Here is a 25,656-nt window from a genome sequence, read left to right as displayed (position 1 = left end):
ATAACACCAGCTTGTCATTAACACTAAGCTGTCTGTTCTATGTGGCTGTGGTGCGTGTGTGGGTGAGACAGAGACAGACAGACAATCACATAGGCAGGGCAGAGCTGATTTTTTCCATGTGATCACTTCCCCATTGGGAGGAAGGGTGCCAATCAGGTGAGAAACAAACCCAGTTGGTCCCACCTACTATGATTGCAGTAAACAGACACCATAGTTCTGTGGGTCAGTACCACAAGGAAGCAGCTCACATACAGCTCAGTCACAGTGTGACTAAGTGTGAAGGGGGTTTCAAAGATGATAAGTTGGTAGGTGCATGCAGGAGAACATCTGAAATAGGCCCAAAGGTGGAAAACTATTAAGTGGGTACAGCATAAATTTTGTGCTGCTTAAATATGAACCATGATTTTAAAATGAACCAAAAAACATCTTCTTGTTAGTGACCTTTGGTATGAAGAGTAGAAAGCTGGGATATAATACAAACATAAACATCAATCAGGCTTGGAATTCTGCCTTGCATTTGTCACCGAATAGTAATTCATTTGAAATAGATAAACCTGTTCTATAGCTATCATCACAAAGCAGGGATGGGAAACCTTTGGCCCTCCAGATGCTGGCCATTGGCCATGCTTGCTGGGGCTGATGGGAGTTGTAGTTCAGCAACATTTGGAGGGCCAAAGGTTCCCCATCCCTGTCTTAGAGCATTCATCTTTAACTGGTGGGTTGTTGGGACCCATTGCTAGGCATGGCCTGATCTAAGAGGTTGCAACAGCAGTAGTATTACCCTACAAATATATGGCATAAAATTAAGAAATGGGCCCTCAAATGCATATTTGGATTAAAGGTGGGTCTCAGGTCTGAAAACATGAGTTTTGTTTAAAGACTTGATGCTGGGTTTGGAAATAGAATTCACAGCAGGTCTCTGATCTTTTAGCTAGAATTAAAGGTGGCATTTTCAATATGCTTCATTTATCTAGAGTATTCCAGACTTCGTATTCGGATAAATCATGGGAAGGAAGAAAAAGAGAAGGAGGAGGCGGGTAGTATGAAGCACATCATCATACAACCTGCTGTACATAAGATTTCTATAAAGAAAGGTAAACCTGAAGAATAGAGCAATAAATACTGTGGTGTCTGTAATCATCCTTTAGTGTAAAACAGAGCTGGGGGACCTGTGGCCCTCCAGATGTTACTGGACTCCATCTCCTATAATTCCTGACCACTGGCCATGCTGACTGGGGCTGATGGGAGTTGTAGCTCAGCAACATCTCGAGGACCACAGGTTCCCCACACCTCGTTTAAATCGAAGCAAAATCTAATATATAGTATACATTTTGGCATGAGTTTTTAAATTGCTTTTTTAAAAAATGTGTTTTTAAATTTGTATATTTGTTTTTAATGTTTTTAATTGTTGTAAACTGCCCAGAGAGCTTCGGCTATGGGGCAGTATACAAATGCAATAAATAAATAAATAAATATTAATCAGGACAGTTCTACATCTAAATGCCATTTCTTGCACGCGACATAACAGGGCTGCAAACATGAATTAATCAGCAGATTGATCAACTAGAGCTTTGGTTGATTTAATCATTGAGGATCAGTTGTAAGAGAGAGCTGCATGTTAAAGTCAAACATGCTTTTTAAAAGATGCTGTTGTTGTTAGGCATGGATTGATTGCAGCAGGGAAGACATTACTGAAAAGTAATAGCTTTTAGCCCTATTCACTCTTCCCCACTACCTGCCCCCATCCCTGGGAATTGCCATCACATGAGGAGTACATGGATGAACCCATTTGATTTTGCTCCCTCCTGTACAACGCTGCCTTCCATATTTTTGCTGTTTCTAAACATTTTTAATGTAGCCCTTCCTATGCAAATTCCAATGTCAATACCTTCCATTATCCCCATATTGCAGTTTAAGAACATACGGACATGACCCCTGCTGGATCAAACCAATGTCCTAGTCCAGCATCCTGTTCTCACAGTGGCCAACCAAATGCCTATGGGAAGCTCACAAGCAGGACCTAAATTTGGAAGAGATGAGGCTGTGACAAGCCTGCAGTGTAGTCCAGTGTTACTATTGCAGGCTGGGGTCAGGCTGCCACTGAAAGTGGTTTACCACAACCCTGCAGTGTAGCCTAGTGCTTATATTGCAGATCGGGGGTAAGACTCAGATAGAGTGGCTTATGATAGCCCTGCAATATATCCCAGTATTATAGGCTAGAAATAGATCTGAGACTGGTCTCATGGCCAAATAACGGCCCCATACAAAACACCATCAGCTGGCAGGGAATGTCAGTCTCCATAAATTGTCCCTTTAGATCTCCTCCCTCCCAAATACAGTGCTCAGCTGTACACAGAGGGCTTATGGTTCCTTGATTTGCATGCAGACATGTTGCACTTTTAAATGCACAAAACCTCCAAAAGATTTTTTTTAAAGAAGTCCACACAAATTAAGACCGAGCTAGAAAGAGCAGGAACTCCTGGCTTTGCTCCTACCGTTTGTTCCTGGAAGTGGGTGGGTCTGGTGTCTAGGGCTGATGTCAAGGGTTGACATGGCGAGGCTCCTGTGGAGGGCGCACTCTGGCCCAGACAATGTTGGCAATGAGAAGGCAGAGCAGTAGGTGCCTGATTAAACTTGAGGGGGAAGTCTTATGGTGACCTCTGATGTATATGCCACATTATTCTCTCTGCATGTCCTCATAGGGGTGGTAGTAACTGAGGTAAACATGGAGGTAGGTCAGGCACCATTCGTGCTGCCTGCACCTTGTACTAATATTTGGGGGTAATAGAGGCAACCATTTACTAAGTGACTGGCAGGATGCCCTGTTCGTGGTGCCACCTTTGGCTTATGCCCAATTGGCACTGACCCGTCACAGGGCCTTCTCAGTGGTGGTTCCCTGTTTGTAGAATGTCCTCCCTGGTGAGGTGTGTCTGTCTCCCGCACTACTGACTTTCAGGAGAAATTTAAAGACATTCCTATTTACTTAGGCATTTGATAGCTGATAGATATTGGCTATGGCAACCTTGCAGTCAGTAACTGTGAAGATAAGCATTTGTTTTTAGATTTTTTTAGATGGCTTCTTAAAACTTTTAGATGGTTCTTAATTGTTTTTAAATGGGTTTCTTTGTTTTAAATATGTTTATTATTTTATTTTTAATTGTATTGTTTTCACATTTTGTTCCTTGGGAGGAACAGCAGGATAGAAATTTAGTAGACAAATAAATAAATAGAAATAAATAAGTGGCAACTTGCCGCAGTGTTCATTTAACAACTTGGCAAGTTGGGCATCTCTGTTCTCCAGCCAAATGGTGAGGAAAATCTTACCTGAACAGAAATTCAGAGAAGTAGGAGAGTGGTAAAATTCTCCTCATCACTTGGCAGAACACAGACAACCAGTTTACTGGGGATGAGGGATGGTTACACACATGTCAAAGTTAGTTCTCACTTTGTATTTACTCAGATGTCTCTGATTATTCTTAGTTTATTGGATTCTGCATACCTAAACTCTGATTTAATTTTGGAATAGTATTTAGTAACCCATGATTTTAACATGGAGCTTAAAACAATTGTTCTGTACCATGATGAAGTTGGATGATAACAACAATAATAATATATCCCACCCCTCCTCCCAAAGGAGCCCAGGCAGCAAACATATCAATATTAATATCATTAAAAACAATTAAAAACAATACTTAAAACATTCTAAAATAGTTTTAAAAATTATATTCTCTTAGCAGGATTTCAGGGTTGCCGGGAACAGGATCTTTCAGCCATCAAATGCCTGGGTGAACAGGAATGTTTTAAAATTCCTCCTGAATGTTATTAATAAAGAGGGAGAGAGAGATGTCTCACCAGGAAAGGCATTCCACAAATAGGGAACCACCACTGAGAAGACCCTGTCACAGGTCAAGGCCAACTGGACAGCCCCCAGTCATATCTCTGTATGGTAGGATTTGTAAGACTTTATATTTTCCAGTGAAGTGCCCTTTAGCTGATAAAGAAGAATATGTTGTATTTTTAAAATATTGTTGGCCACTTTGTGGAGGATTTCTTCAAAAAATAGAAAATAAACATATAAATAAATAAATAAATCTATGCTTTATGGTGGGAAGCTTGCTGAAAATAAATAAAATTTAAAACCTGGTATCAAAATCTACTTTAGTTCACCCTCATTTAGCGAAATTATCTCGTGATACTCAGAACAGCATAAATTAAAATTCAGCTACTATAATCTGTTGTTCACATACTTCTTTTACTCTTTTCAGTTTCTTTAATTGATCAGTTCATTAACAACCCATAAACTATGTACATAAGAAAATAAAGGACAAATAAAATGTATGTTTTAAATTGAATTGTATATTTCTTTACTTTATTACAGCACTATGGGATAATAAAGATGTTGACAAAAATCCACCAAAAAATGTATTTTCTCATCCAGTACCAGGTAAGGACACAGCTTAGCAGTTGTGAAACCTAAAGTTCCCTTGTGATCCAATGTTACACATAATTATTTGCACTAAAGATGTGCATTTTGTCTTGCATATATTTTCAGTTGAAAAATATTTTTACATTTTCAAGTAGCCATCACTGGATTTCCAGAAACCAGTATCACTCCTGAAAAGTATCGATAGTGACCTCGTTTGCATGTCATGGTAATCCATGGCTTTTATTATTTATTTCACCAATTTATGTACCATTTAATTACAGTCATCTGAAAGTGGCCTACAAGTATCTCAACACAATAAAGATAAAAATCAGTTAAAACTATACAAAGATTTATTGTGACCATGTTCAACTAGTCCACTTTGCTCTTCCCTGCCAGTGTGTAGGAGAAACAAGCCATCATCCCTGGATTAGCATTATGTCTGCACTTGTGGTTTGTTTTGCCTCACACAAACCATAATCTGTAGCTGATGTTTATTCTTGGATTACTGATCATTGTTTGTTTGAACAAAAGCAACCATGCTACCTGGTTTGGACAGTTCATTAACTAGAAGCAAAAGCAAAAAAACAATGGGGTGGGGGGAAAGGGATTGATCCAACACATTTTGGACCCTACTGGTCCTCCTTCAGGGAAATTCAGAAGTGCCCTACCTCAAAATTCATATGCGCTACCTCTTCTATTTCTTATGCAGTTCTTTAACTACCCATGAACTATGTACAGGGAAAAAATGGACAAAGAAAATGATTGTTTCTTTTGAATTGAAGCGCATACTTCTTATCTTTATTATAGGACTACAGAATCATGAAGATGTTGGATTACAGGATAATGAAGTTGTTGGATTACAGGATAATGAAGATGTTGGATTACAGGATAATGAAGATGTTGACAAAAACCTACTCAATTATCACTTTTTCCATCCGATACCACGTAAGGAGAGTTTAGCAATGATGACACCTGCAATCCCTGTGTGGCCCAACATTACATATCATTATTTGTATAAGAAAAGTGCATTTTGTATTGCCCCTGTTTGGGCTAGAAAAATATTTAAATTTCCAAGGAGCCATCACTGGATTTTCAGGAACCAGATTTTTGTTGTTGTTGTAAATATGTATTAATCTTGAAAAGAGTTGATAGGGACCTCATTTTAGTATTACAATAAACCATGAATAATGAAGACTATGGTTTACTATGAACACATTGTTCCGGGCTGCTTTGATTCTCCTTGCTAGAGTGTGGAAGAAACAAACCATCATCCCTGACTTAGCTTTATGAATGAACTGGGGATGTTGTTTGTTTTGCCTCAAACAAACCAGAATCTGTAGATGATACTTGTTCTTGGATTACTGATGATTTGTTTGAGCAAAAGAAACCTTGATCCCCAGTTTAGACTTAATGCAAAGCCAGTTCATTAACAACCCAGTTCCTTATGTATTGTACATAAGAAAATAATGGACAAAGAAAATGATAGATTATTTTAATTGAATTGCGTACATACCCTCTGGAATTCTTTGCCCTATGATCTCCGCCATGCCCCCTCCCTGCCAAGTTTTCGTCGAGCCTTGAAGACCTGGCTCTTCAGGCAGGCCTATAAGATCCCGGGAGTAGACTAATCTTATTTTGTTACAGTGGTGGATGGTTTTAGATTAATTTTAGACTGAATGTTCTGATTTCTATGTTGTATTTTATTGTTGTATTCATTTTTAAATTGTACGTCGCCTAGAGTGGCCGCTGACCCGGCCAGAGAGGCGACCAAGAAATAAAATTTTATTATTATTATTATTATCTTAACTTTCATTATAGAACTACCAGATAATGAAGATGTTCACAAAAATCCACCAAAAGATGCTTTTTTTCATCTAATACCAGGTAAGGACACAGCAGTGATGAAACTTAAAATCATTATGTGATCCAATCTTACATATCATTATCTGTGCAAGAGATGTGCACTTTGTACTGCCCGCATTTTGAGTTGGGAAAAAGAAATTACATTATCAAGGAACCAGTCTGGGTGTTTATGGAAAGTGGGCAGTAGGGCCGACCCCAGGCATGCCGGGGCCCTTGGACACCAGCCTGCCCTGGGCCGCTCCGCTCCCCTTCTGCAATCTACGGAAGCAGCCGCGGCTCGCCAGACAGGAGCTTCCGAGCCACCCGCCATCCCCCGCTTCACCTTCCTTTCTCTCTGCTGCTTTTTGCAGCTGTGCGCACTGCGCATGCAGGTTTGCCATCAATCAAGATGGCAGCCGAGTTTTCCCTAAGGGGCAGAAGCTCTGCCGCCATCTTGGTTGATGGCAGCAATGTGCGCGTGTAGCACGCATGCGTGCCATCAACCAAGTTGGCAGAGGCTTCAGCCCCTTAGGGAAACCTCGGCCACCATCTTGATTGATGGCAAACCGCAAAAAACAGCAGAGAGAAAGGTAGGTGAACCGGGGGGATGGCGGGCGGCTCGGAAGCTCCTGTCTGGCGAGCGGAGGGGCCTCTGTAGTTCCAGGGGCCCTCAGGCCGGTGCCCCACCTGGCCGCCATTTAGAACCAGCCCTGGTGGGCAGTGAGTGGAAGGGAGGAATTTCCCCTCTGGATGAACCGTTATTCCCAGATTCCCAGCATTCACTTTTAAGTAAGTTTCTATAATGATAGATGGATGCTTCCAAGGTATATCCCATGACCAGATATTTTGTCAGGTGCTGTTGAGACTATCACACACATCCTTTTGTACTGTAGTTTTTATAAGAGTGCGAGAGAATGATTACTGTTTCCCATTTTGGAACAGTTTCCTGGGAGATCTGATGCGGCTATTTTCAGATTATGTTTAAATGGTGATTATTCTTTTGTTATTTTAAATGTTGCTAAATTTTAAAATGCTATTATGGATACTAAGGCTAAGATCAACAGATTATGGGGTAACTGGTTTTGTAAAGTTTGTTTGATTGGAATGGTTGCTGGATCAATAAACACTTTGCATGTGTGTATTTGTAGAATCTTAGGTATGAGACAAAATGTGTAGGCACTATTCTTTTGTTTGTGAGAATCTAGCCTGCTCCCATCTTTCAGTATTTTTCAGCAATGGATGAAATCATAGCAATCTCTGACACTTAGGAAAGCAGATCTAGCCAATTAGAAAAAAAGAAGGCTAAAGCGAAACACCCATTATCTTTTAAAACAAACATATTTTTATTGGCTTTATCATATAAACATACAAAAACATAACATGAGAAACAAGCGTTCATCAACATGGAGGGTTATCAGCGTGTCAGGGTCTGGTTTAGGGTTTGTCCGAGTATATCTTTCTGTCCAAGTACAGTTCTCCATAAGTTCCCATGACTCTTATTTTGTTTTTAAGCCTTTTCTGGTAGTGCTCCATGGTAGAGTAATGATTGCTGCTGCCCTATAGAAAACAATTCAGCCATCCAGAATTTTAGTGTAGCTGGGACGGGAGAGTCGCATAACTAAAACACAAAAAGTAGCAGCAAAGACAGGAGCTCATGATCTTCTAACTCAGCTCTTATTTCATGAACAAATGACATTTCTTTCTGCGTTTTAAAATGTAAACATTTTACTGTTAATGCCAATGCAGATAAAGTCCATCATTATTATACCCACACTGCAGAGGGCAAGACTGTGGCTGACAGTTTTGCCAGCCCCACAAAGCAACTCAGTATTGTACCTGTTTTGCAGAAGGGGAAAAGAGGGTAGTGTATAACAAGTGGTGAACTGCAGACAAGTGGTGGGTTTTTGGGGGAGGGGAGTTAAGGGAAATACAGTGAGAGGAGCTGTGAAGTTGATTGTCACAGCAGTGTAATTAAATTAAGAGCTAGAGGAGGTGAAGAACTAGTTGGGAGAAACTGAGGGTTTCAGCAGTGAGTCAGACATTATCTGGATGCCAGGTCTACCCATATAGAACCAAGAGAGGGCCAGAACTGGAATATAAGTTTCTCAGAGGCCAGATCTACTTGGGTCTTGCCACTGCTGAGTCACCAGATATACCAGAAATGGTAGCCGTGTTCTCAGATGCTAGTTATGCATTATTTATTTGGAGTATTTCCTTTGCTCACCTCCTCAGAAAAACATTCTGTGCATTTTCAGGAACCAATAGAACTTCTGAATAGAGTTGACAGTAGGGGTGGAAGGACCTGTCAGTTTTGATACTCTCCGTTTCTCATTTTTTCAACAAATTAAGTTCTCCACATTTTTGCAGTGTTTTAAGTGTTTTTTTAAAAAACCTCATGAAAATTCTCCAGCATTTTAGTGAGAATTTCTCCTAATAAACACATTTTTGTATGCAGTTTTCACTAATGTACACATTTTTGCAAGGAATGTTCCCTAACAATGCATTTCGTAGGTTATTTTCAATAATATATTCATTTTTATGCACACTTTCCTCTAATACATGCATTTTTGTAAACATTGTTTGGTTGGAAAACTCCACTGCAAAATTCAGAAAAGTGTGAATTTCGAAGGATGGCTATGTTTCAGTGCTGATATTGTTTTGCAAAGTGAGAATTTGATAGATTTGACTTTAAATGCAAACTGAATCAAATCCCCTCTATCCCTAGTTGAAAGTCACCCTGTCACTGACCTGTGAATGTCACAGGTAATGTTTACCATGAACATGGCATTCTGGGCCACTTTGCTCCTCTCTGCTGGAGTGTGAGAGAAACACACCATTCCTGGCTTAGCTCTATGACTGAACTGGGAATTGTGGTTTGTTTTGCCTCAAGCAAACCACAGTCTGTAGCCTAACTTTGTTCCTGGATTACTGATTATGATTTGTTTGAGCAAAAGAAATCATGATCCCTGAGTTGGGCATAATGGACAGTTCATTAACCACCCATGAACTATGCACATAAGAAAATAATAGACGAATAAAATGATTATTTGTTTTTAATTGAATTGCATACTATAACTTTTATTTTAGGAATACCGGATACTGAAGATGTTAACAAAAGTCCAGCAAAAGATCTCTTTTTCCGCCCAGTACCAAGTAAGGACACACTTTAGCAGGGTGAAATCTGGAATCACTGCAATCCAACCTTACTATCATTATTAAGAGATGTGCATTTTGCATTGCCTATATTTAGGGCTGGAAAAATATTTAAATTTTCAAGGAGCCAGCCCTGACTTCGCTTTATGTCTGAATAGAGGATTCTGGTGTGTTTTTACTCAAAGAAACTATGATCTATAGCCAATGTTTGTTCTTCAATTGTTTATCATGATTTCTTTGAGCAAAAACAACCATGTTGCCTGGTTCAGACATAGTGCTGTTAGGAATTGTGGCTTTCCACATACATCCATAAAATTATGTTTGGAGCTAGATGATAACTTATTATATAGTGAATTACGTGTTTTCATTCATTCATGCTTTAAAATATTGATAATGTGTTGACAATGTGTTGTAATTCAACAAACAAAAGATTTGGTCCCACATCTTCATAAGTAATTCTTTTTTCTTCTTCCATCATTTAGCAAAAAGAATGTTTGATAATGTTGTTGTTGTTGTTGTTGTTGTTATGTGCCTTCAAGTCGATTACGACTTATGGCGACCCTATGAATCAGTGACCTCCAAGAACATCTGTCATGAATCACCCTGTTCAGATCTTGTAAGTTCAGGTCTGTGGCTTCCTTTATGGAATCAATCCATCTCTTGTCTATACATTGATAATGTTAAAATGTATAATTTTCATTCTTGCTGATCATGCAGACACTTTACAAAACTCAGAAAGCCAATTAGTGGATCCAAAGGCAAACAATTCCTCAAATATTTCATCAGTCATGCGAATCCCCACTCTCCATTATGTCTTTGTCTTCTTACACTTCAAGTAGGAGAAGGACAGCAGCTCAGTGATATTGCATCTGGTTCAATCCCGGGCATCTCCAGATAGGGCTGGAAAAAGCTCCTGTCTGAAATCCTGGAGGGCTGCTGCCACTCAGCATACACTAAGTATATAGCTAGATGGACCAGTAGTTTAACTCAGGATAAGGTAATGATCCTGTGACTATATGTACTTGATATTGCATTTAGATTCTTGACCTATCGACCATTTGTCTTCTCCTGGTTTATAGAAGCATTTTATGCAGAAAATGCCATTTGTTGCCATCTTAAAGCAACATTGTCTATTACTCAATGTCCTTGAGAAATACAAACCTTTGTTACAAAGCAAGTGCCACACTTCTATATTTTCTTATATACCTCTGATCCACTTCGGAGAATATTAGGAGGAATTGTATAGAATTTTAGACTAATGCTTCTGATGGCTTCAAGTCCAAAGTAATGCTTTACATTGAGAACATGATAAAATACACATTCTGCAATTGCTCACGGTTTAACCATCCAATTTATGAGGAAGAACACTTTACTAATCTAGTACTGAAGTCATATAAATCCAAAATGTTACAGTTTAAAAAAATAAGAAACACTTGAAAATTGCTCCAGTTTAAATGTTAGAAATATAAAATGTTATTGAATATTATTGTTAGAATATTAGGGCACAACTATACAGAGGTTTACCTGGGGTCTATAATGACCCTCGTGTTCATTTCGCTTTCTGTTTTCAACCCAAAACCTCCTTGAGGTGTGTTCGGTATTATAAAAATACACACACAGAAATAGGAACTAATTTGGTTGGTCCTATTTCTTAGCAGAGTTGTAAAAATACAAGCAGCGGAATGAGAATGTAAACCAGCCCACCTTTCTCTATATAAACAACAACAGACACAATCCTTTAGGTAAAAGAAAAAGAATATTTACTTACAACCTTTCATACGTTTAGAAGAACATAGGCTCTAGCTTAGAAGAAAGAAAATATAGGTCTCAGTCCATCTTGGTGTTGGTAATGGATGCTCTTAGAGAGAGCATCATGCCATGCGGCCTCTCTCAAAGTTAGGAAGATCAGCAGGAAGGAAAGAATATTCAAAAATCCCCCAGGACAAAGGAGAAGGAAGTCAGGTAACTAAACCCCACCCATTAGGAAGTTACATCATGGTAAACAGGTTCATGGGATATTCCCAAATATCCCCTAAAGTGACCATGCAATATTAACCTATTCCAACAAGGTGTACAAAAATCCATTGAAGAAAGGTGAACGTTACGTTAACTGTTGTATTGGTATAAAGCAGCTGCTTGTTGTTGTTCTCAGCAGTCTGGAATCATTTAGACCAAGAGTGGCTAACTTTTATCCCAGGTGGGGGAACTGTTGGACCTCCAGATGTTGTGAATTACAACTCCCATCATTCCTGGCCACTGGCTATGCTTGTGGGGCTAATGGGAGTTGTAGTTCAGCAACATCTAAAGAGGCAATGGTTCCCCACTCCTGCTTTACCCAATGGCCTCATTAAAGGTTGTCCACTCCTCCAAGGGCCACTTGCCAGAGGAGGGCATGGCCAAAGTGGCCACTGCACATGCACTCAGCTATACATGCATACAGACACATACATGTATTCAGGCAGGCACCCTTCTGCTGATCAGCATTTTTCTCTGCCCACAGCAACACGGAGCTAGTAAGAGGGTGCCATTGGAAGAAGATTTTAGAGCTCAGGAAACAGGAAGGAGTGCTTCATCATGTTTCTTGCATGTCTAAGACCTTCTTGTAATGGCCTCTCACCAGAGGGTGAAGAAGAATTTTCAAGGCTTATTTTCTTCTTGTGTGATTGTGAGAAAGGGCTGGTGGGCTATCAGACGTGGCTCTGCATGCGCCAGAGCTAGGCTGTGGGCCATGGCTTTTGCCACTCTGATCTAAACCCTCGATATCTTGATAAACAGTGTTGAATTTTTTTCTCATTCATTTTAAATAGGGGCTGCCAATGTGGCACCTGCGGGTGTGATGGTGCCCTTGAGGACTTCCCTTGGAGCAGGCAAAGCTTCTAAGCTGCTCTCCTCTCTGTCCCCTTCTTTATGAGGTGATAAAGAGTGGTTATATTTTTTTCTCCCTTGAAAAGCATATAGTACCAAAGGAGGAAGTTAAAGAAATGACACACTTTCCCAGTTCGTCTTTCAGGTTCAAGGTTTTCAAGGTTCAGATCAGCACCTGAGCTGCTAAGGAGAAAGTACAGTGACCAAGAAAGTAAAAGTGGGGAGATAGAAGGGAAAGGGAGACGACCTGGGAGACTGTGGAGAAGAAAAACTGGGGGGATAGGGAGCAGTAAAAAGTGAGATGCTGCAGGAGTTAGAGAGAGAGAATGGTGTGTGTGTGTGTGTGTGTAAGAGAAAAAATTAATATGGGTATGTATGCGCACACAGAAGATAGATCCAGTAAAAAGGATCCTCTTGAAATTGCATATTTTTAAATGAATTTCCCTACAATCCACCATCAAATCACAGATATCATCTATCTCCATTGGCTGAACCTTGAAAATTACAGATTGGGTGCTTTTACCATAAAAACATGGATCCAAAGCCCAGGTCCTTAGAATTTTCAAAATGGATCACCTCAAAACTACCATCAAATTATAGGTCACTTCTGTGTCCACAGTTGTGTTTTGTGATTGTTGGTGGTTTTATTAACCTATGTAAAAATTGTAAAGATCCATGAGGATCTGTGCCTTAGAGCAATGGTTTTGTCATGGTGTCAGTGACCAGTTCTGTGATTTTTTTACTGTGCAATTGTCCAATGTAAGCTTTAAGTAAATGCTGGATTTTTGTGGCTTCATGGAATAGCAAATGAGTGCATGCACGAATGTACACTCTAACTTTATGTCATTTTGGGAAGGAGTGATGTGGGTGGGAGAGAAAACCAACCAGAGGCAGTGATCCCCACAGGACTCTCTCAAAACTTCAAGTGCTCATGGGCCCCAAAAGGTTGAACCACTACCCTGAAATCTCTCTTTGTTCTTCCAGATGGGAACTTATTGTGCAGTCTGTTCCATTTCAGACTGCAGGAGGAAAGTTGCTCCTATGTACAAACAACCACTACTTCTGCTACAACAAACAGAAACAAGCGCTTCATACACACCAAATCAACATGTGAGGGAGAAGGAAATGCTGGAAATTTCTCCCTCATGTGATAGTTTTCTATACACAAGAAGTTTAAAAGCGGGGGTGGGGGGCATCATTCAAATATTTGATCCTCCACCTGTGTTCTGAAATGGTGCAGCCCAGAGGCTTTAACATCACTTCAGGCTGCTGATCATTCAGCTTGGCTCAAAAGCCCTTTCTATATACCCCAAAATACATATGTATTCAATATATAGCCATTTTTTTTCTATGCTACTCCTTTGAAACATATAAGAGCAATATATTGGTAGTCTTAAAACACTTCATCCCAAATGTAGTCCCTCCTGAGTGAACCTTTTCCATCTGATTCTTTTTAAACAACTTTCCCAACTTAAGTTTCAGACAAGGCAGATGTTCAGAAGCGCATACAGATTGTCTCCAAAGAAGAAGGACGACAATACCGGGAACAAATACTGTTGGGTGTAGCCTCAGCTACTCTTGCTATCTTAATACTGCTAACCCTCTGCTGTGGTGTGACTATATACCAATGGTCCAAACAATATAGGTAAGTCTGCCCATCACATAGAGAATGAATTCTAAGAACCAGTCTACATCAGGAGTGGGGAACCTAAGACCCAGGGGCCAAATGCAGCCCTCCAGACCTCTCTATCTTGCCCTCAGGACTCTCTCCAGGCCACACCCCCTCCCTAGGCCACACCCCTCACCATCCCTGCTCTGCACCTTCTTCAAGTCCCTGGCTGAAAAGTGGCCTTGAACTGTGATTGTGCTTCTTGCTTACCTGGTTGGAGGGTAGAGGGAGTGGTGTAAAAACCTCTGGCTCTTGCATGGCTGGAATGCCACCTACTGTATAAGGCTGAGAACTGCATCTGTTGCTCTGTCTACTTTTTGTCTCTGACCCTCCCCACCATTGTCATATGGTCCCCAGAAGGTTACCCATAAGGGCATGTGGCCCTTGGACTGAAAAACGTTTCCCACCCCTGGTCTATGTACTCTATATTAATAGTGAACACATTTCACTCAGTGCAGATTCTTATGTAGCCAAAATGGCACCCTCCACATACAAGAAAGGCGTATCAGCAGATGCGGGGGAACCCCAAGGTTTGTCAAAGTTAAAAAAACCCTAACTTTTGGGGGAGGTGGCAAAACAGCCCAATGAGGACTGAGCATGCTCTATAGGCACATTGTACTGACTAACATGGGGTGCAGGCGGTAGGACTGGAACACCAGAGAGGAAGGGAAATGGAATGGAGTATCCTGAAAGGCGGAGTGGCTGCTGGGCTGGCTGGAAACTTGATAAGGAACACTCCACACTGCAACATTTTGTTACAGGACTAACTTATATATACCAGTAGTGAACGCAAGTAGCCAAAACAGGCTACTGAGGAACATTGGGGAGATATCAGTACGTACAGGGGATCCCCTAGATTTGCAGGAGTAGAAAAAAGTATCTTCGTGGCAGGGGGACATTCCCAAAAATGAGTGTTGAGCAAACTTGACAGATGAAAAATTGGGATGGGGGAGGGGAGAGGGAATGAAATGGTGTCTCATGAATAGGGGTGGTGGACAAATTTGATTCGGTTCACATTTAAATATGAATCTATCAAATTTGCATTTTCCAAAACAGTATGAGAACCGAAACACAGCCATCTGTTGAGTTCACACTTCTCTGAATTATGTGATGTAGTTTTCCAACCAATGTTCACTAAAATGCATATATTAAGGAAAAGGGTGAACAACAATGACTACATTGGTGAAAGTAACATACAAAAACACATTATATTAAGAAAAATTGCTTGCAAAAATGCGCATACCTGTATTAGTCAAAACTGCATATAAAAAGTTTTTTAAAGGAGAAATTTGCACTAAAATGCTGAAGAATTTTCATGAGGTTTTTTTTAAAAAAATGCAACTTGCTGTGGAAATGTGAATTTAAGATTGGAAAAATGAGAAACTGAGAGAACCAAAATTGACAGATTTTCTCATCCCTACTCTTTCTTTTAGAAGGATTGGCTGGCTGGAACCCTGAACTTCACAATGCAACCTTTTATTGCAGGTCCCACTTGTGTTATATAAGAGCAAAAGAACACTACTTTGCTGGATGAGACAAAGGTTCATTTGTCCAACATTCTCTTTCCAACAACAGCCAACCAGATACTTCTAGAATGTCAGTCTTGGGCCATTCAGGTGATGGCCCCATTCACTGAAGGTCTCTAGCATGTAGTATTCAGAGATACAGTGCCTCTGTACATAAGAACAGCCACTGGCTGCTGATCATCCTATCAGCCACATATTTATACAATCCTTTTAAAAAGCCAGCTAAACTGATCAGCCGTCAGTTCGGCAATGGAGCAAGGATTGCTGTTCATGCACTTCTGTTAAAGTATGTGTGTGTGTGAGAGAAACAGAATTAAATGAATGTGTTAATGGACATATCCATTGCAGCCATGTTCACTGGCATTTTTAAAGAGGTTTAGACAAATTCATGGAGGGTAAGGCTAACAATGGCTACTAACCATAATAGCTATATTCTGCCTCCATTGTCGTAGACAGTATACTTCTGAATACCAGTTGCTGGAGACTGCAGGAGGGAAGAGTGCTCTTGCACTCAGGTCCTGCTTGTGGGCTTCCCACAGGCATCTGGTTGGTCACCACGAGAACAGGATGCTGGACCAGAAGGGCCATTGGCCTGATCCAGCAGGCTGTTCTTATGTTGTTAAAATATTTGCGTTTGCAAACCTGCTTAGCAAAATATCTTGACTGTTTAGCACATTCAGTGGTCAAGAGCTAGTGCATAAGTGTTAGTTTTGGATTAAGTTCAAATCCCTGCTCATCCATGAATTGCTAAGGGTGAGTGTAGGACAGCCGCAGTCTTTCAACCTACCTCACTAAACAGGGTTATTCAGAGAAAAATCTGGGATAATCCCATATTTGCCACCCTGAACTCCTTTGGGGAATACTAGAATACAATTCCACTCAGTTACAGTAAAGGGAGAGATGAGAAGCAGGGGCTGTTGCATTGGCTCTGCTGACAGGCCAGCTTCATTTGGCTCCTCCTCTTCCTCAAACATTTCAATTCAATCTGATCATTGTAAGAACTTTGCAAATTAAGGAACTGATGCCCAAGTCTGCCCCCCCTCTTTTCTCCCCATTCCTTTTTCTTTTGGCGTCAGATATTTTGGATTGTATGTCTGCAGTCAGGCAGTGTCTTATTACTGATCCTATCTTTGGAAGCATTTTCAGCTGAAGAATGGAGTAAAAGCATTGAAAATAAAACAATAGTAAATAAATATGACAGATTAATGTATTGTTCTTTTCTTTTTGAATTACTAAGATGTTGTATTATGCTGTGTTGTGTTTCATGGCTGCATTGCTGTTTGCTCCCTTGGTTGGGCATGGTACAGAAAGGTGGTTGATAATAATTTTAAAAGGAATGTGGCAATTGTAGATAGCTTCTGAAATGTGGCCTTAACATTATTGTATTAATCTCCCCCCCCCTTTGCATTCTAGTTTTTCAGATGAACTCTCACTCACTTCTTCTGAACAACGATCTCTGTTTGGGCCATCCTATTTCCACCCATTAGAAGGAGTATCTGATTCCTCAGTCTCTAGGACTGAGAGTTTGATATGGAACAAGACAGGACCACTGTCAATGGGATGGAGCGGCTCACCGTCAAAGACACCAAAGACGCTCACGTTTGCTCCTCTCGTACGGTCAGTAGATGAGGTGTCATCGTTTTCTGATGAATCAGCCCGCACTGTAGAGAGAGAGAGGTTTACAGAGACAGAACCAACTGAAGTAGTGGTGCCTCAAGAACCGCCACCAACTGAAGCACCACCCCCAAGTGCACCAGAAACTCCACCACTACCGCCGCCGCCGCCACCACCGCCGCCACCACCACCGCCACCGCCACCGCCAAGTGTGCCAGAAGCAGCACCACCGCCTCCACCACCACCACCGCCTCCACCACCACCACCGCCTCCACCAAGTGAGCCAGAAGCACCACCGCCACCAAGCGAGCCGCTACCGCCACCGCCACTGCCAAGTGAGCCAGAAGCAGCACCGCCGCCGCCGCCACCACTACCACCACCACCAGAAAGTTAAATCCTGATGTTTATGAGAGAATGATTCAAACAACAACAAAAAAGAAGTCTGAGTTATTAACTTCACCATTGGCTGCTCCATAAGAAAATCAGAGAAAAAGATACATTAGTGCTTGAGATTCTGAAGTGGGGAGAAGGCCAGCAAAGGAGTTGGGACTACAGGGCACACTGGAACAGAATTGATAGCTGTGCTTAGAGTGAGAAACAAGTGGTTTAAGAAAGTCCTCCTAAGGGACACTGGAATGGTTTGATCTTATGATGAGGAAAAATAAGTTTAAAAGGCATTGAATCACTATCCAAGGCAAATGCTACATACGGTTATATGAATAAAATGTCTGTACAATAAATGAGCTATATGAATGAAGCATTATCTCCCTAGCATTCAGATGCAAAATTAATGGCTGCTTTCAACCAGACTAATAGAAGTCCTTAAATCTGGTGCCGAGGCCAGTGGGTTCCCCTTGCTGCTGTTTACTGATCCTGGGAACAAAACAGGTTTATGTGGGGGCTGGGAGTAATACAGCATGGAGCTATAGGAACCCTCTTCCCAGCTTCCTGGAATTAATGAAATCAGCAAGTCACTGCTGCCTTCAAGACAGCACAGGGATGAGATCTCCCCTGTATAAAATTCCCAACATTGCTACTGCTCTTGCTCATGTGCCTTTTAACAGAAACTTGACATACAACATGAAGCTTCTTCTGACATAGCAATAAAATAGGATGCTGTTAAAAGCAAGGATCTGGGCCAGTAACAGGTTGAAAACCCTCTGTGCAGTTGCAGTTAGGACGGAAACAACGTCCAACACCAATGAATTCCACGGAAGATATTTTTGCAAAACTCAGAGAGGATAAAACATAAGTCAGTGGTTTAATTAGTATCTGTGAATGCCCATTCTTACTCAGTAACTCTTACTCAGAGGCAGATCCTTTGCATTACAGGCTTCAATTCAAGCTGACAATGCAGAGGGATACTTGTGCTTACTTACTGCAAGCCCTGCTTACAGCAAGCTGTACTGGTATATCCAGAAGATAGGTCTGTATTTTGAGGAGGCTTTGGCTGCTATCCAGTACATGTCTACTCAGAAGTCAGCTCCATTGGGTTCAATAGGACTTACTTCCAGGAAAGTGTGTATTGGATTACAGCCTTAATTATTAGTACACCACACTTGCTCCTTGCATGTCTAGGGATCTTGGGGCCAAAGGCATACAACTGGCTAATGCCTGCCTATAATACTTACTATTTTGTAAAATATTAGTATATCCCAGGCAGCAAATGGGAATGCTGACTATCTGACTCTTTCACAGAAATTACGTGTCCATCCCATAGCCTCTCCACCTGCTACCAAGATCACTAGTCAGCAATGTATCTTACCTTTCTCACAAGTTAAGTGCTGTTTCAGCCTTGAGACATCACAAACATTGGCACAAGCACTAAGGAACAACCCAAATAGCAGGTGTGGTTCATTAACATTTAACAGTATAAAAAGCCCTGCAAAACTGTCCCGGATCGGAACTCAGCACAGACCAGATCCTGGAACGGTGCTATGTGCTGATCAGCTCCTAGAGGGGTCTGCTGCTGTTCTGAGGTTCCCAGGCAACAAGAGAGATTGAAGATTAACTGCTTTGCTTTCTGTTTTTGTATGTGTTGCTTAGTAGTTAATAAAACATGCAACTTTCATTCCATTTATGTTATTATTGTCTCCAGATCCAGAAAGAACCTTGTTCTTTGACATTACAAATTAGCTTGGGCAATACACAAGCCCTCCTTTGGGCTCACTATAAGCACAGATCCCAGCCAGCTTCTTTTAAATGCTGACCAGCTGTTTGGTGCTTACAAGAAGCCCATTGGAATCAGCTGTGATATGGGGCCACAATCCCAGTGGGGAACTCTATAAGGCAGTTGATTACTACAGGCTTGCTGTCACCACCAATCAGCTCATCAGCACCTACAAAAAGCAATGACAGCAGGCTTCCCTTGCCAGGAAACTATCTGGACCATTTTAAGTCTTCAGATTGTTCCTTGACAGCCCCGTCAGGTGCAAGACAGGTGGGCAAGCCACAAACCACATGCTCACAGCCAGAGGAATTTACATGCACATCTCAAGTCAGCAAATACTCACATTCCTGGCACTGTTGGGGTACTTCAAGGAAGACATTCTGTGGCCAGCTTATCTGTTTCTGTTCTGCATTTATTTATTTATTTATTACATTTATATACCACCCCATAGCCGAAGCTCTCTGGGCAGTTTACAGCAATTAAAAACAATAAAAACAAATATACAAATTTTAAAACACAAAACAATTTAAAAACACAATTTAAAAAAAAATAAAAAACAATTTAAAAGCACATGCTAAAATGCCTGGGAGAAGAGGAAAGTCTTGACCTGGCGCCGAAAAGATAAGTGTTGGCGCCAGGTGCACCTCGTCAGAGAGATCATTCCATAATTTGGGGGCCACCACTGAGAAGGCCCTCTCTCTTGTTGCCAGACTCCCAGCTTCCCTCCGAGTAGGCACCCGGAGGAGGGTCTTAGATGTTGAGCATAGTGTATGGGTGGGTTCGTGTTGGGAGAGGCGTTCCATCAGGTATTGTGGTCCTAAGCCGTGTAAGGCTTTATAGGTTAAAATCAGCACCTTGAATCAAGCTCAGAAACATACAGGCAGCCAATGCAAGCGGGCCAGAATGGGTTTTATGTGTTCGAACAGTCTGGTCCCTGTTACCTAGGACAATGTTCATTTATTTTGGGACATGTGATTTGACTGCTCAGCCAATGCACACAATCATCACATAATGGTATATCTATCTATATAATGTGTCAGTTGTTATTGTCAGCTGAAATCACTATCACAGGCTTTCCTTATGCTGGTTTCAATGTCCCAAAAGGTCTGCTAAGTTTGCCTTATGCGGGCTGTCCATGCTATTACCATATGGTTATTTGATCATAACATATACATGGGAAGTCCTCACTTCAGATCTCTCCTGAATCACAAACTCATGGTAGTCAAAAATATGTATGGTTGTTTTTAATTTCTTTTTAAATACTGTATGAGGGACATGACCTGACAAAAATCATGCAAACACCCAATATGCTAGACACATTTAGCATATTGACTAGTTTGGCCCCCAGGTTGAGGATTTCACGCAAAGCACCCTTCTCACAGCCTCAGCCAATCCATCTGTGATATTAAGAAAATGATGCTGGATGGAATAACTCATAAGGCAGTTGTAAGGATTATAGCAGGGATGGGAAACTTGTGGCATTCCAGATCTTGATGCATTCCCAATTCCCATCAGCTCTAGCCAGCATGGCCAATGGTTATGGATGATGGGAGTTGTGGTCCAACAACATCTGGAGGGCCACAGGTTCCCCATTCTTGTTCTAGGATAAAAATCCCAGTAGTGAAGCTAGGTAACTTTAGATCCCAGTCTTCTGCCCACCTTCAGAAGGTCATGTGTATTACTTCATTTGTGAAGCATGCAATTAACATTTCCCTTCTCTTCCCTGCCCCCATTCCATGCTTTATAACTGCTTCTACATTCCTGATATGTCAGAGCACAAAAAAACAAAACACCCAGTTTGCCAACGCTGATTAAAAGCAGAAATATTCTGCATGGGCAGTTTTGCATTTTAAACTCACTTAAATCACAGCACTATCATGACTGTTCCTCCTTGTCCCTTTTTCCTTTCTGTGTCACGTTTCAGATTGTTAAGCTTACAGTCAGGGACTGCCTGGTTTTAACTGGCTGTATGTAAGCAGCTGGGGGAGACTTTTTGGCTGAAGAGTGGGGTGCAAATACTCTAAATGGAAAAAAATAGGGTTTGTTTCTGCTGCCTGAATGCTAAACATATTACTTGGGAATAAGTACCATTTTATTGTAGAACAGGATAATTCATTTTTAATCATAAATTGAGCATTTAGAATCACATACGCACCTGGACCCTGACTATAAAAAACATAAAAGGAAAAGGGGCAATAAGCCTGTTTGCCACTGCCCCCTAATCTGCCACGCTTCTTGGGGGGGAGCTATTTACTCTGTCCTGGAGGGCCAGCCTTAGCTGCCCCACTGGAAGCTGAAAGACAAACTATTTCTTTTGTAAAATCCTTGCTCATTTACCAAGTTTAAGATGCGATAAATCTATTCTCATATTATTCACCGTTTGCTGCTTGGCAGACAGCTGGAGGACTTGAAAGAATTTATAAAATTATCAGCATCATCGTCGTTGTTGCTGCTGCTGCCAGTTCAATTACTGTTACTGGCTATGTATTTGATTATTGCTGTTCTTGTTGAGGATTATATATGTAAGTGTATGCATATGCATAATTTTGTTTATTAAATTTATATCCTGCCCTTCCTCCCAGGAGCCCAAGGAAACCAACAAAACACTAAAAGCACACGAAAACATCTTAGAAAACAGACTTTAAAATATATTAAAACAAATCATCTTTAACACATCCTAACATTTTTTTAAAAGCTTTAAACAAACTCTTAAAAGCAATTCCAACACAGACGTGGACTGGGATAGCTCTCAACTTAAAAGGCTTGTTGAAAGAGGAAGGTTTTCAGTAGGTGCCAAAAAGATAACAGAGATGGTGTCTGTCTAATATTTAAGAGGAGGGAATTCCAAAGGGTAGGTGTCACTACACTAAAGGTCCGCTTTCTATGTTGTCTTGATAAGATGGTATCTGCAGGAGGCCCTCACCTGTAGAGCGCAGTGATCAACTGGATATATACAGTAATGGGTCGGACGATCCATATCCACGTCCTAAACGTCTTTAAAATGACGCAGACTACTCTCGGGCTTATAATGTAAAAGACACAATATAAAAGGAAAAAGGTACAGGAAAAGGGAAAGGAAAACAAGCAAATTAGAAGAGAAAAAGAGTCAAGGCTGCTTCACACATCATGGAAATAAATTCCCATCTAAATCATGTGCGATATCCACATAAACATTTATTTTTAAATTTTGCCATGAATACACCGAACGAAAAGCCAATACATACGTTATCAAAATAAATGCAATCAACTACAAGGCTGTTTGGTAATTCGACTCCATGTCTCCCTAACGCCAGTCGAACACCCAAACTGGAATCAGGCTTAATGTCTTGGTAGAAGGACTCGGCTACTCGGGGAAAGAGGCATCCACATAATCGCATCAATATAAAACAGCAAACCCACCAGTCCAATAAATTTATTATAAGTGCAGTCAATCTATTCTCACGCGTCTAGTCTCAGAAGTGACATTTATATAAGGCACCGATTGGTTTCACCTTACAAAAGCCACGCCCCCAAAGTGGGTGGAGGAAGAGTTTCTTCGTTTAAAGGTAAGGAGGTGCGCTTGTTAAACAGCCTATGGGGGGAGGGGGACAGAGGAGAGAGAGAGTTTTCGGAGTTGCGGGCGGGCGCGGGCGCGGGCGGGAGGAGGCGGGGCTAGAGCACTCGTGGCCTCGAGCACTCGTGGCCTCTCCTCTTTAACGGCTCTCTCTGTGTTTGCGCGGTTTTTCTTGGAGGTCTGAGGAAGGGAGGTGTAGGAAAGGCAAGCCGGAATGCTCCGCTGCGCGGGCTACTTCAGGAACCTCTCCTGCCCTTTTGACGCCCGCAGGTGTCGGCGGCCCCACTGCCAGTACAGGCACGAGGCTGGGCGCCGCTTGGAGCTGCCCGTTCCCCAGCCGCAGCTGCTGATAGGCTCATCTGGGCTGGGTGAGGGAGAAAAAATATTATGGTTTAAAGTTTCGAATTTCTGGGCTAGTCGGGGCTTATGATGAGGAACTAGCCCGTGATCTCACGTTATTGCTTGGGCCGGAACACACACTGCCGTAGGATCGCCTTCGTTTTTTTCTTCACGTTGTTCCTGCTTCCCAAATAGCGTTTTGGAACACATCGTGGGATAACTTCGACTGAACAATTTCGGTCTGAGAGCGGCCTGTAACTTATCACTTGAGTCGTTTTCACACGATACTCAACACAGGTGTTCCCGTGATTCCTACACGGCAACCTGTCTTCATAGGCCAAGAGCTTTTAAGCGTGGCTGGGTGGGAGCGACTGTCGGGCAGAGAGCTATATAAAAAAACCCTTCTACTGCAAAGGCTTGGGACGCTTTCCTGGATATGAAATGCGGAAATGCGTATACCCCGTGTTAAAACATGTAACATCCTATGGGAGAGGAATGCGCCGTGTTTGCAATCCCCTTTTATAATTATGAAATTTTAACAAGCAATCCTTTACCTGTCTACTCAGAAGCAAGGCTTCTTCCCTAGTCAATGTGTTTAGCATTGCAGCCTTAGCCGCACGAATCCTAAATGCTCAGTAACTGGGAGAATAGGCCCCTTATTAATACTTCCAGTTTAATGTGTGGTTTTACTGAAGCAACTGTCTTTTAAATTTTTGGGTTTGTTTATTTAAATAAACCACTTGATTGTAAATGAAGCCCCAAACATCAGAAATTGTCAGTGAAAGACAAAGTTGAAAACAGTGTTTTTTATCAAAATATAATTAAAATTGGCAGTAAACTAAAAACAGGTATAGTAAAGAAAACCCACAAATTACCCATCTATCTTTTTTCTGAGACCCCGCCCACCAGATGCTTTGAAGAACCATTTTAGAGCTTGATTAGAGGATTGGAGATCTGGGGAAGTGGGTTGTTTCCTCTGCTGAAAACTTAAGTGTGGAAATAGGTATGCACAGGAATTTAAGTATGTTCCTTTTCAATGATTGAAGGCTTCACTAACTTTACAATTCCAGTTGTGGCTTGGTAGCTGGTAGCAACTGAAATACCCATTAATAAACATTGTTTGCTTCATGTCTAGTTTAAAATGCAGTTTAGATGCCATATTTCTTAACAATCCATGTATAGTTGAAGTAAGTGGAAACAGTGGAACCTGATAAAATATAAGATTTTAAAAAGTGTTCTGTTTAGTTTTGTGACCAGTATGGCAGAAAATAATGGAAATAACATTTATGCTTGCTTTTCTGTATCTCTTAATTTTACCACTTAAAAGGAGATTGCACTAGCCAAAAAAATATTGTGTGTTAATTCAAAACAATGTTGTGTGTCTTATGCCACATTACTTGTGCCAGATGTGCCATAATTTTGGTGAATGAAAGTGGGTGTCTAATGAGTTAAAACTTTAATATAGTAGTCTGTTGCTAATGAATATAATTTATGAAGAATTCAGGGATAATTGGTTTATTTTTCTTGTGAATGACTTCTTCCAATAATAATTTTTTTATCTGAGTAACTCCTCTTTTAAGTGATTCCTGTTGTAACAGGTTAGCATGCACACATCTGGCTCTCATGGAGTATAAATTGCCCAGTGAGTTATTTGTAGCGTGACTCATGAATGTAATGTGTGAAGACACCCCAAAGAACGTGTTAAAATTTATTTTCAAAGTAATGCGAGAGCTGATTTTCTGCATGGAGATTATCTACATGCAGAGAGAAAATACAATTTGAACCTGTTTGAGTGTTAAAACTGTTTCTTAAACCTTACAGCAAAAGTATTTGAAAACTTAGATGTTAAAGAATGTAAATAATTGATGTTCAACTTTAGTAGAATGGGGAAAAGTCTGAGTTTTCCCCCCCTTCTGACTGATTTTGTAGTCCCTGGAATCTCTGTATTTCCCTTTCCCTTTTTCGTAGCAACCAGTGTGCATCTTTCCTGTGCTGGGTTTGCCTGAGATCAGGTAGCACCTAGAAGTTATTTTCTGCAGATATTACTACAATAAGTGTGGGGAAATGTTAAAGAATCCTAAGTACCAACAGGCAAATGTGAAAGCTCTGCAGAGAGGCTTGGGCATGTCTTCTGCTTTGTAGGAGCTAAAGACTAGGGACTAATTAACAATGCAATTTAGAGTTAAGTTAAACTTCAATAGTATAGTACACTGATGTATAGAAATAAAGTCTTTGTGTTTAAAGGAGCCTATTTCCAGATAAGTGGATATAAAATGGTGGCCTAGGGTTTTGTTTAGGGTTGGCATTAGGGAAAACAGTGTTTTTGTGCTTTTAGTAGCTGAATGACAGGCAGAAATTCATCCGGACAAGCCTTTTCTAGTATGGAAATACAATTATGGGAAAAGCTTTGCCATGGTTACTCTCCAATTTTGTGTGATGCCATGCCCCTATGTCAGCCATTTTGTGACCAGGGTCCCCAGTACTCTTCCAAAATTTGAA

At 41.0% G+C, this 25,656-nt stretch overlaps 1 protein-coding gene and 1 long non-coding RNA gene across 4 annotated transcripts in view; one reads left to right on the top strand and one right to left on the bottom strand.

Moving 5' to 3' along the window:
* Positions 1–7,587: 7,587 nt before the first annotated feature.
* LOC133380027 (uncharacterized) lies at positions 7,588–19,298 on the bottom strand. Its single transcript, XR_009761350.1, has 3 exons — positions 18,861–19,298; positions 17,056–17,142; positions 7,588–7,825 (listed from the first exon to the last, which is right to left on the bottom strand). It is a non-coding gene; the product is annotated as an uncharacterized LOC133380027 (long non-coding RNA).
* Positions 19,299–22,870: 3,572 nt separating this feature from the next.
* The window catches only part of LOC133387163 (RNA exonuclease 1 homolog), a 49,427-nt gene continuing 46,641 nt past the window's right edge, over positions 22,871–25,656 (top strand). For 2 of the 3 annotated variants that reach the window (XM_061631394.1, XM_061631381.1), the window contains exon 1: positions 22,873–23,186. In XM_061631394.1, coding sequence (XP_061487378.1) covers positions 23,033–23,186 — 154 coding nt within the window. In that variant the 5' untranslated portion in view covers positions 22,873–23,032. Of the gene's footprint in view, positions 23,187–25,656 lie in introns of all 3 variants that reach the window. The other variant, XM_061631384.1, reaches the window with a different exon arrangement.

The sequence above is a fragment of the Rhineura floridana genome, chromosome 1 (genome assembly GCF_030035675.1).
Source record: "Rhineura floridana isolate rRhiFlo1 chromosome 1, rRhiFlo1.hap2, whole genome shotgun sequence".
In the NCBI taxonomy this organism is placed as follows: domain Eukaryota; kingdom Metazoa; phylum Chordata; class Lepidosauria; order Squamata; family Rhineuridae; genus Rhineura; species Rhineura floridana.
Note: the sequence above shows the minus strand (reverse complement) of the source record. Positions and strands in the feature narration are given on the sequence as shown.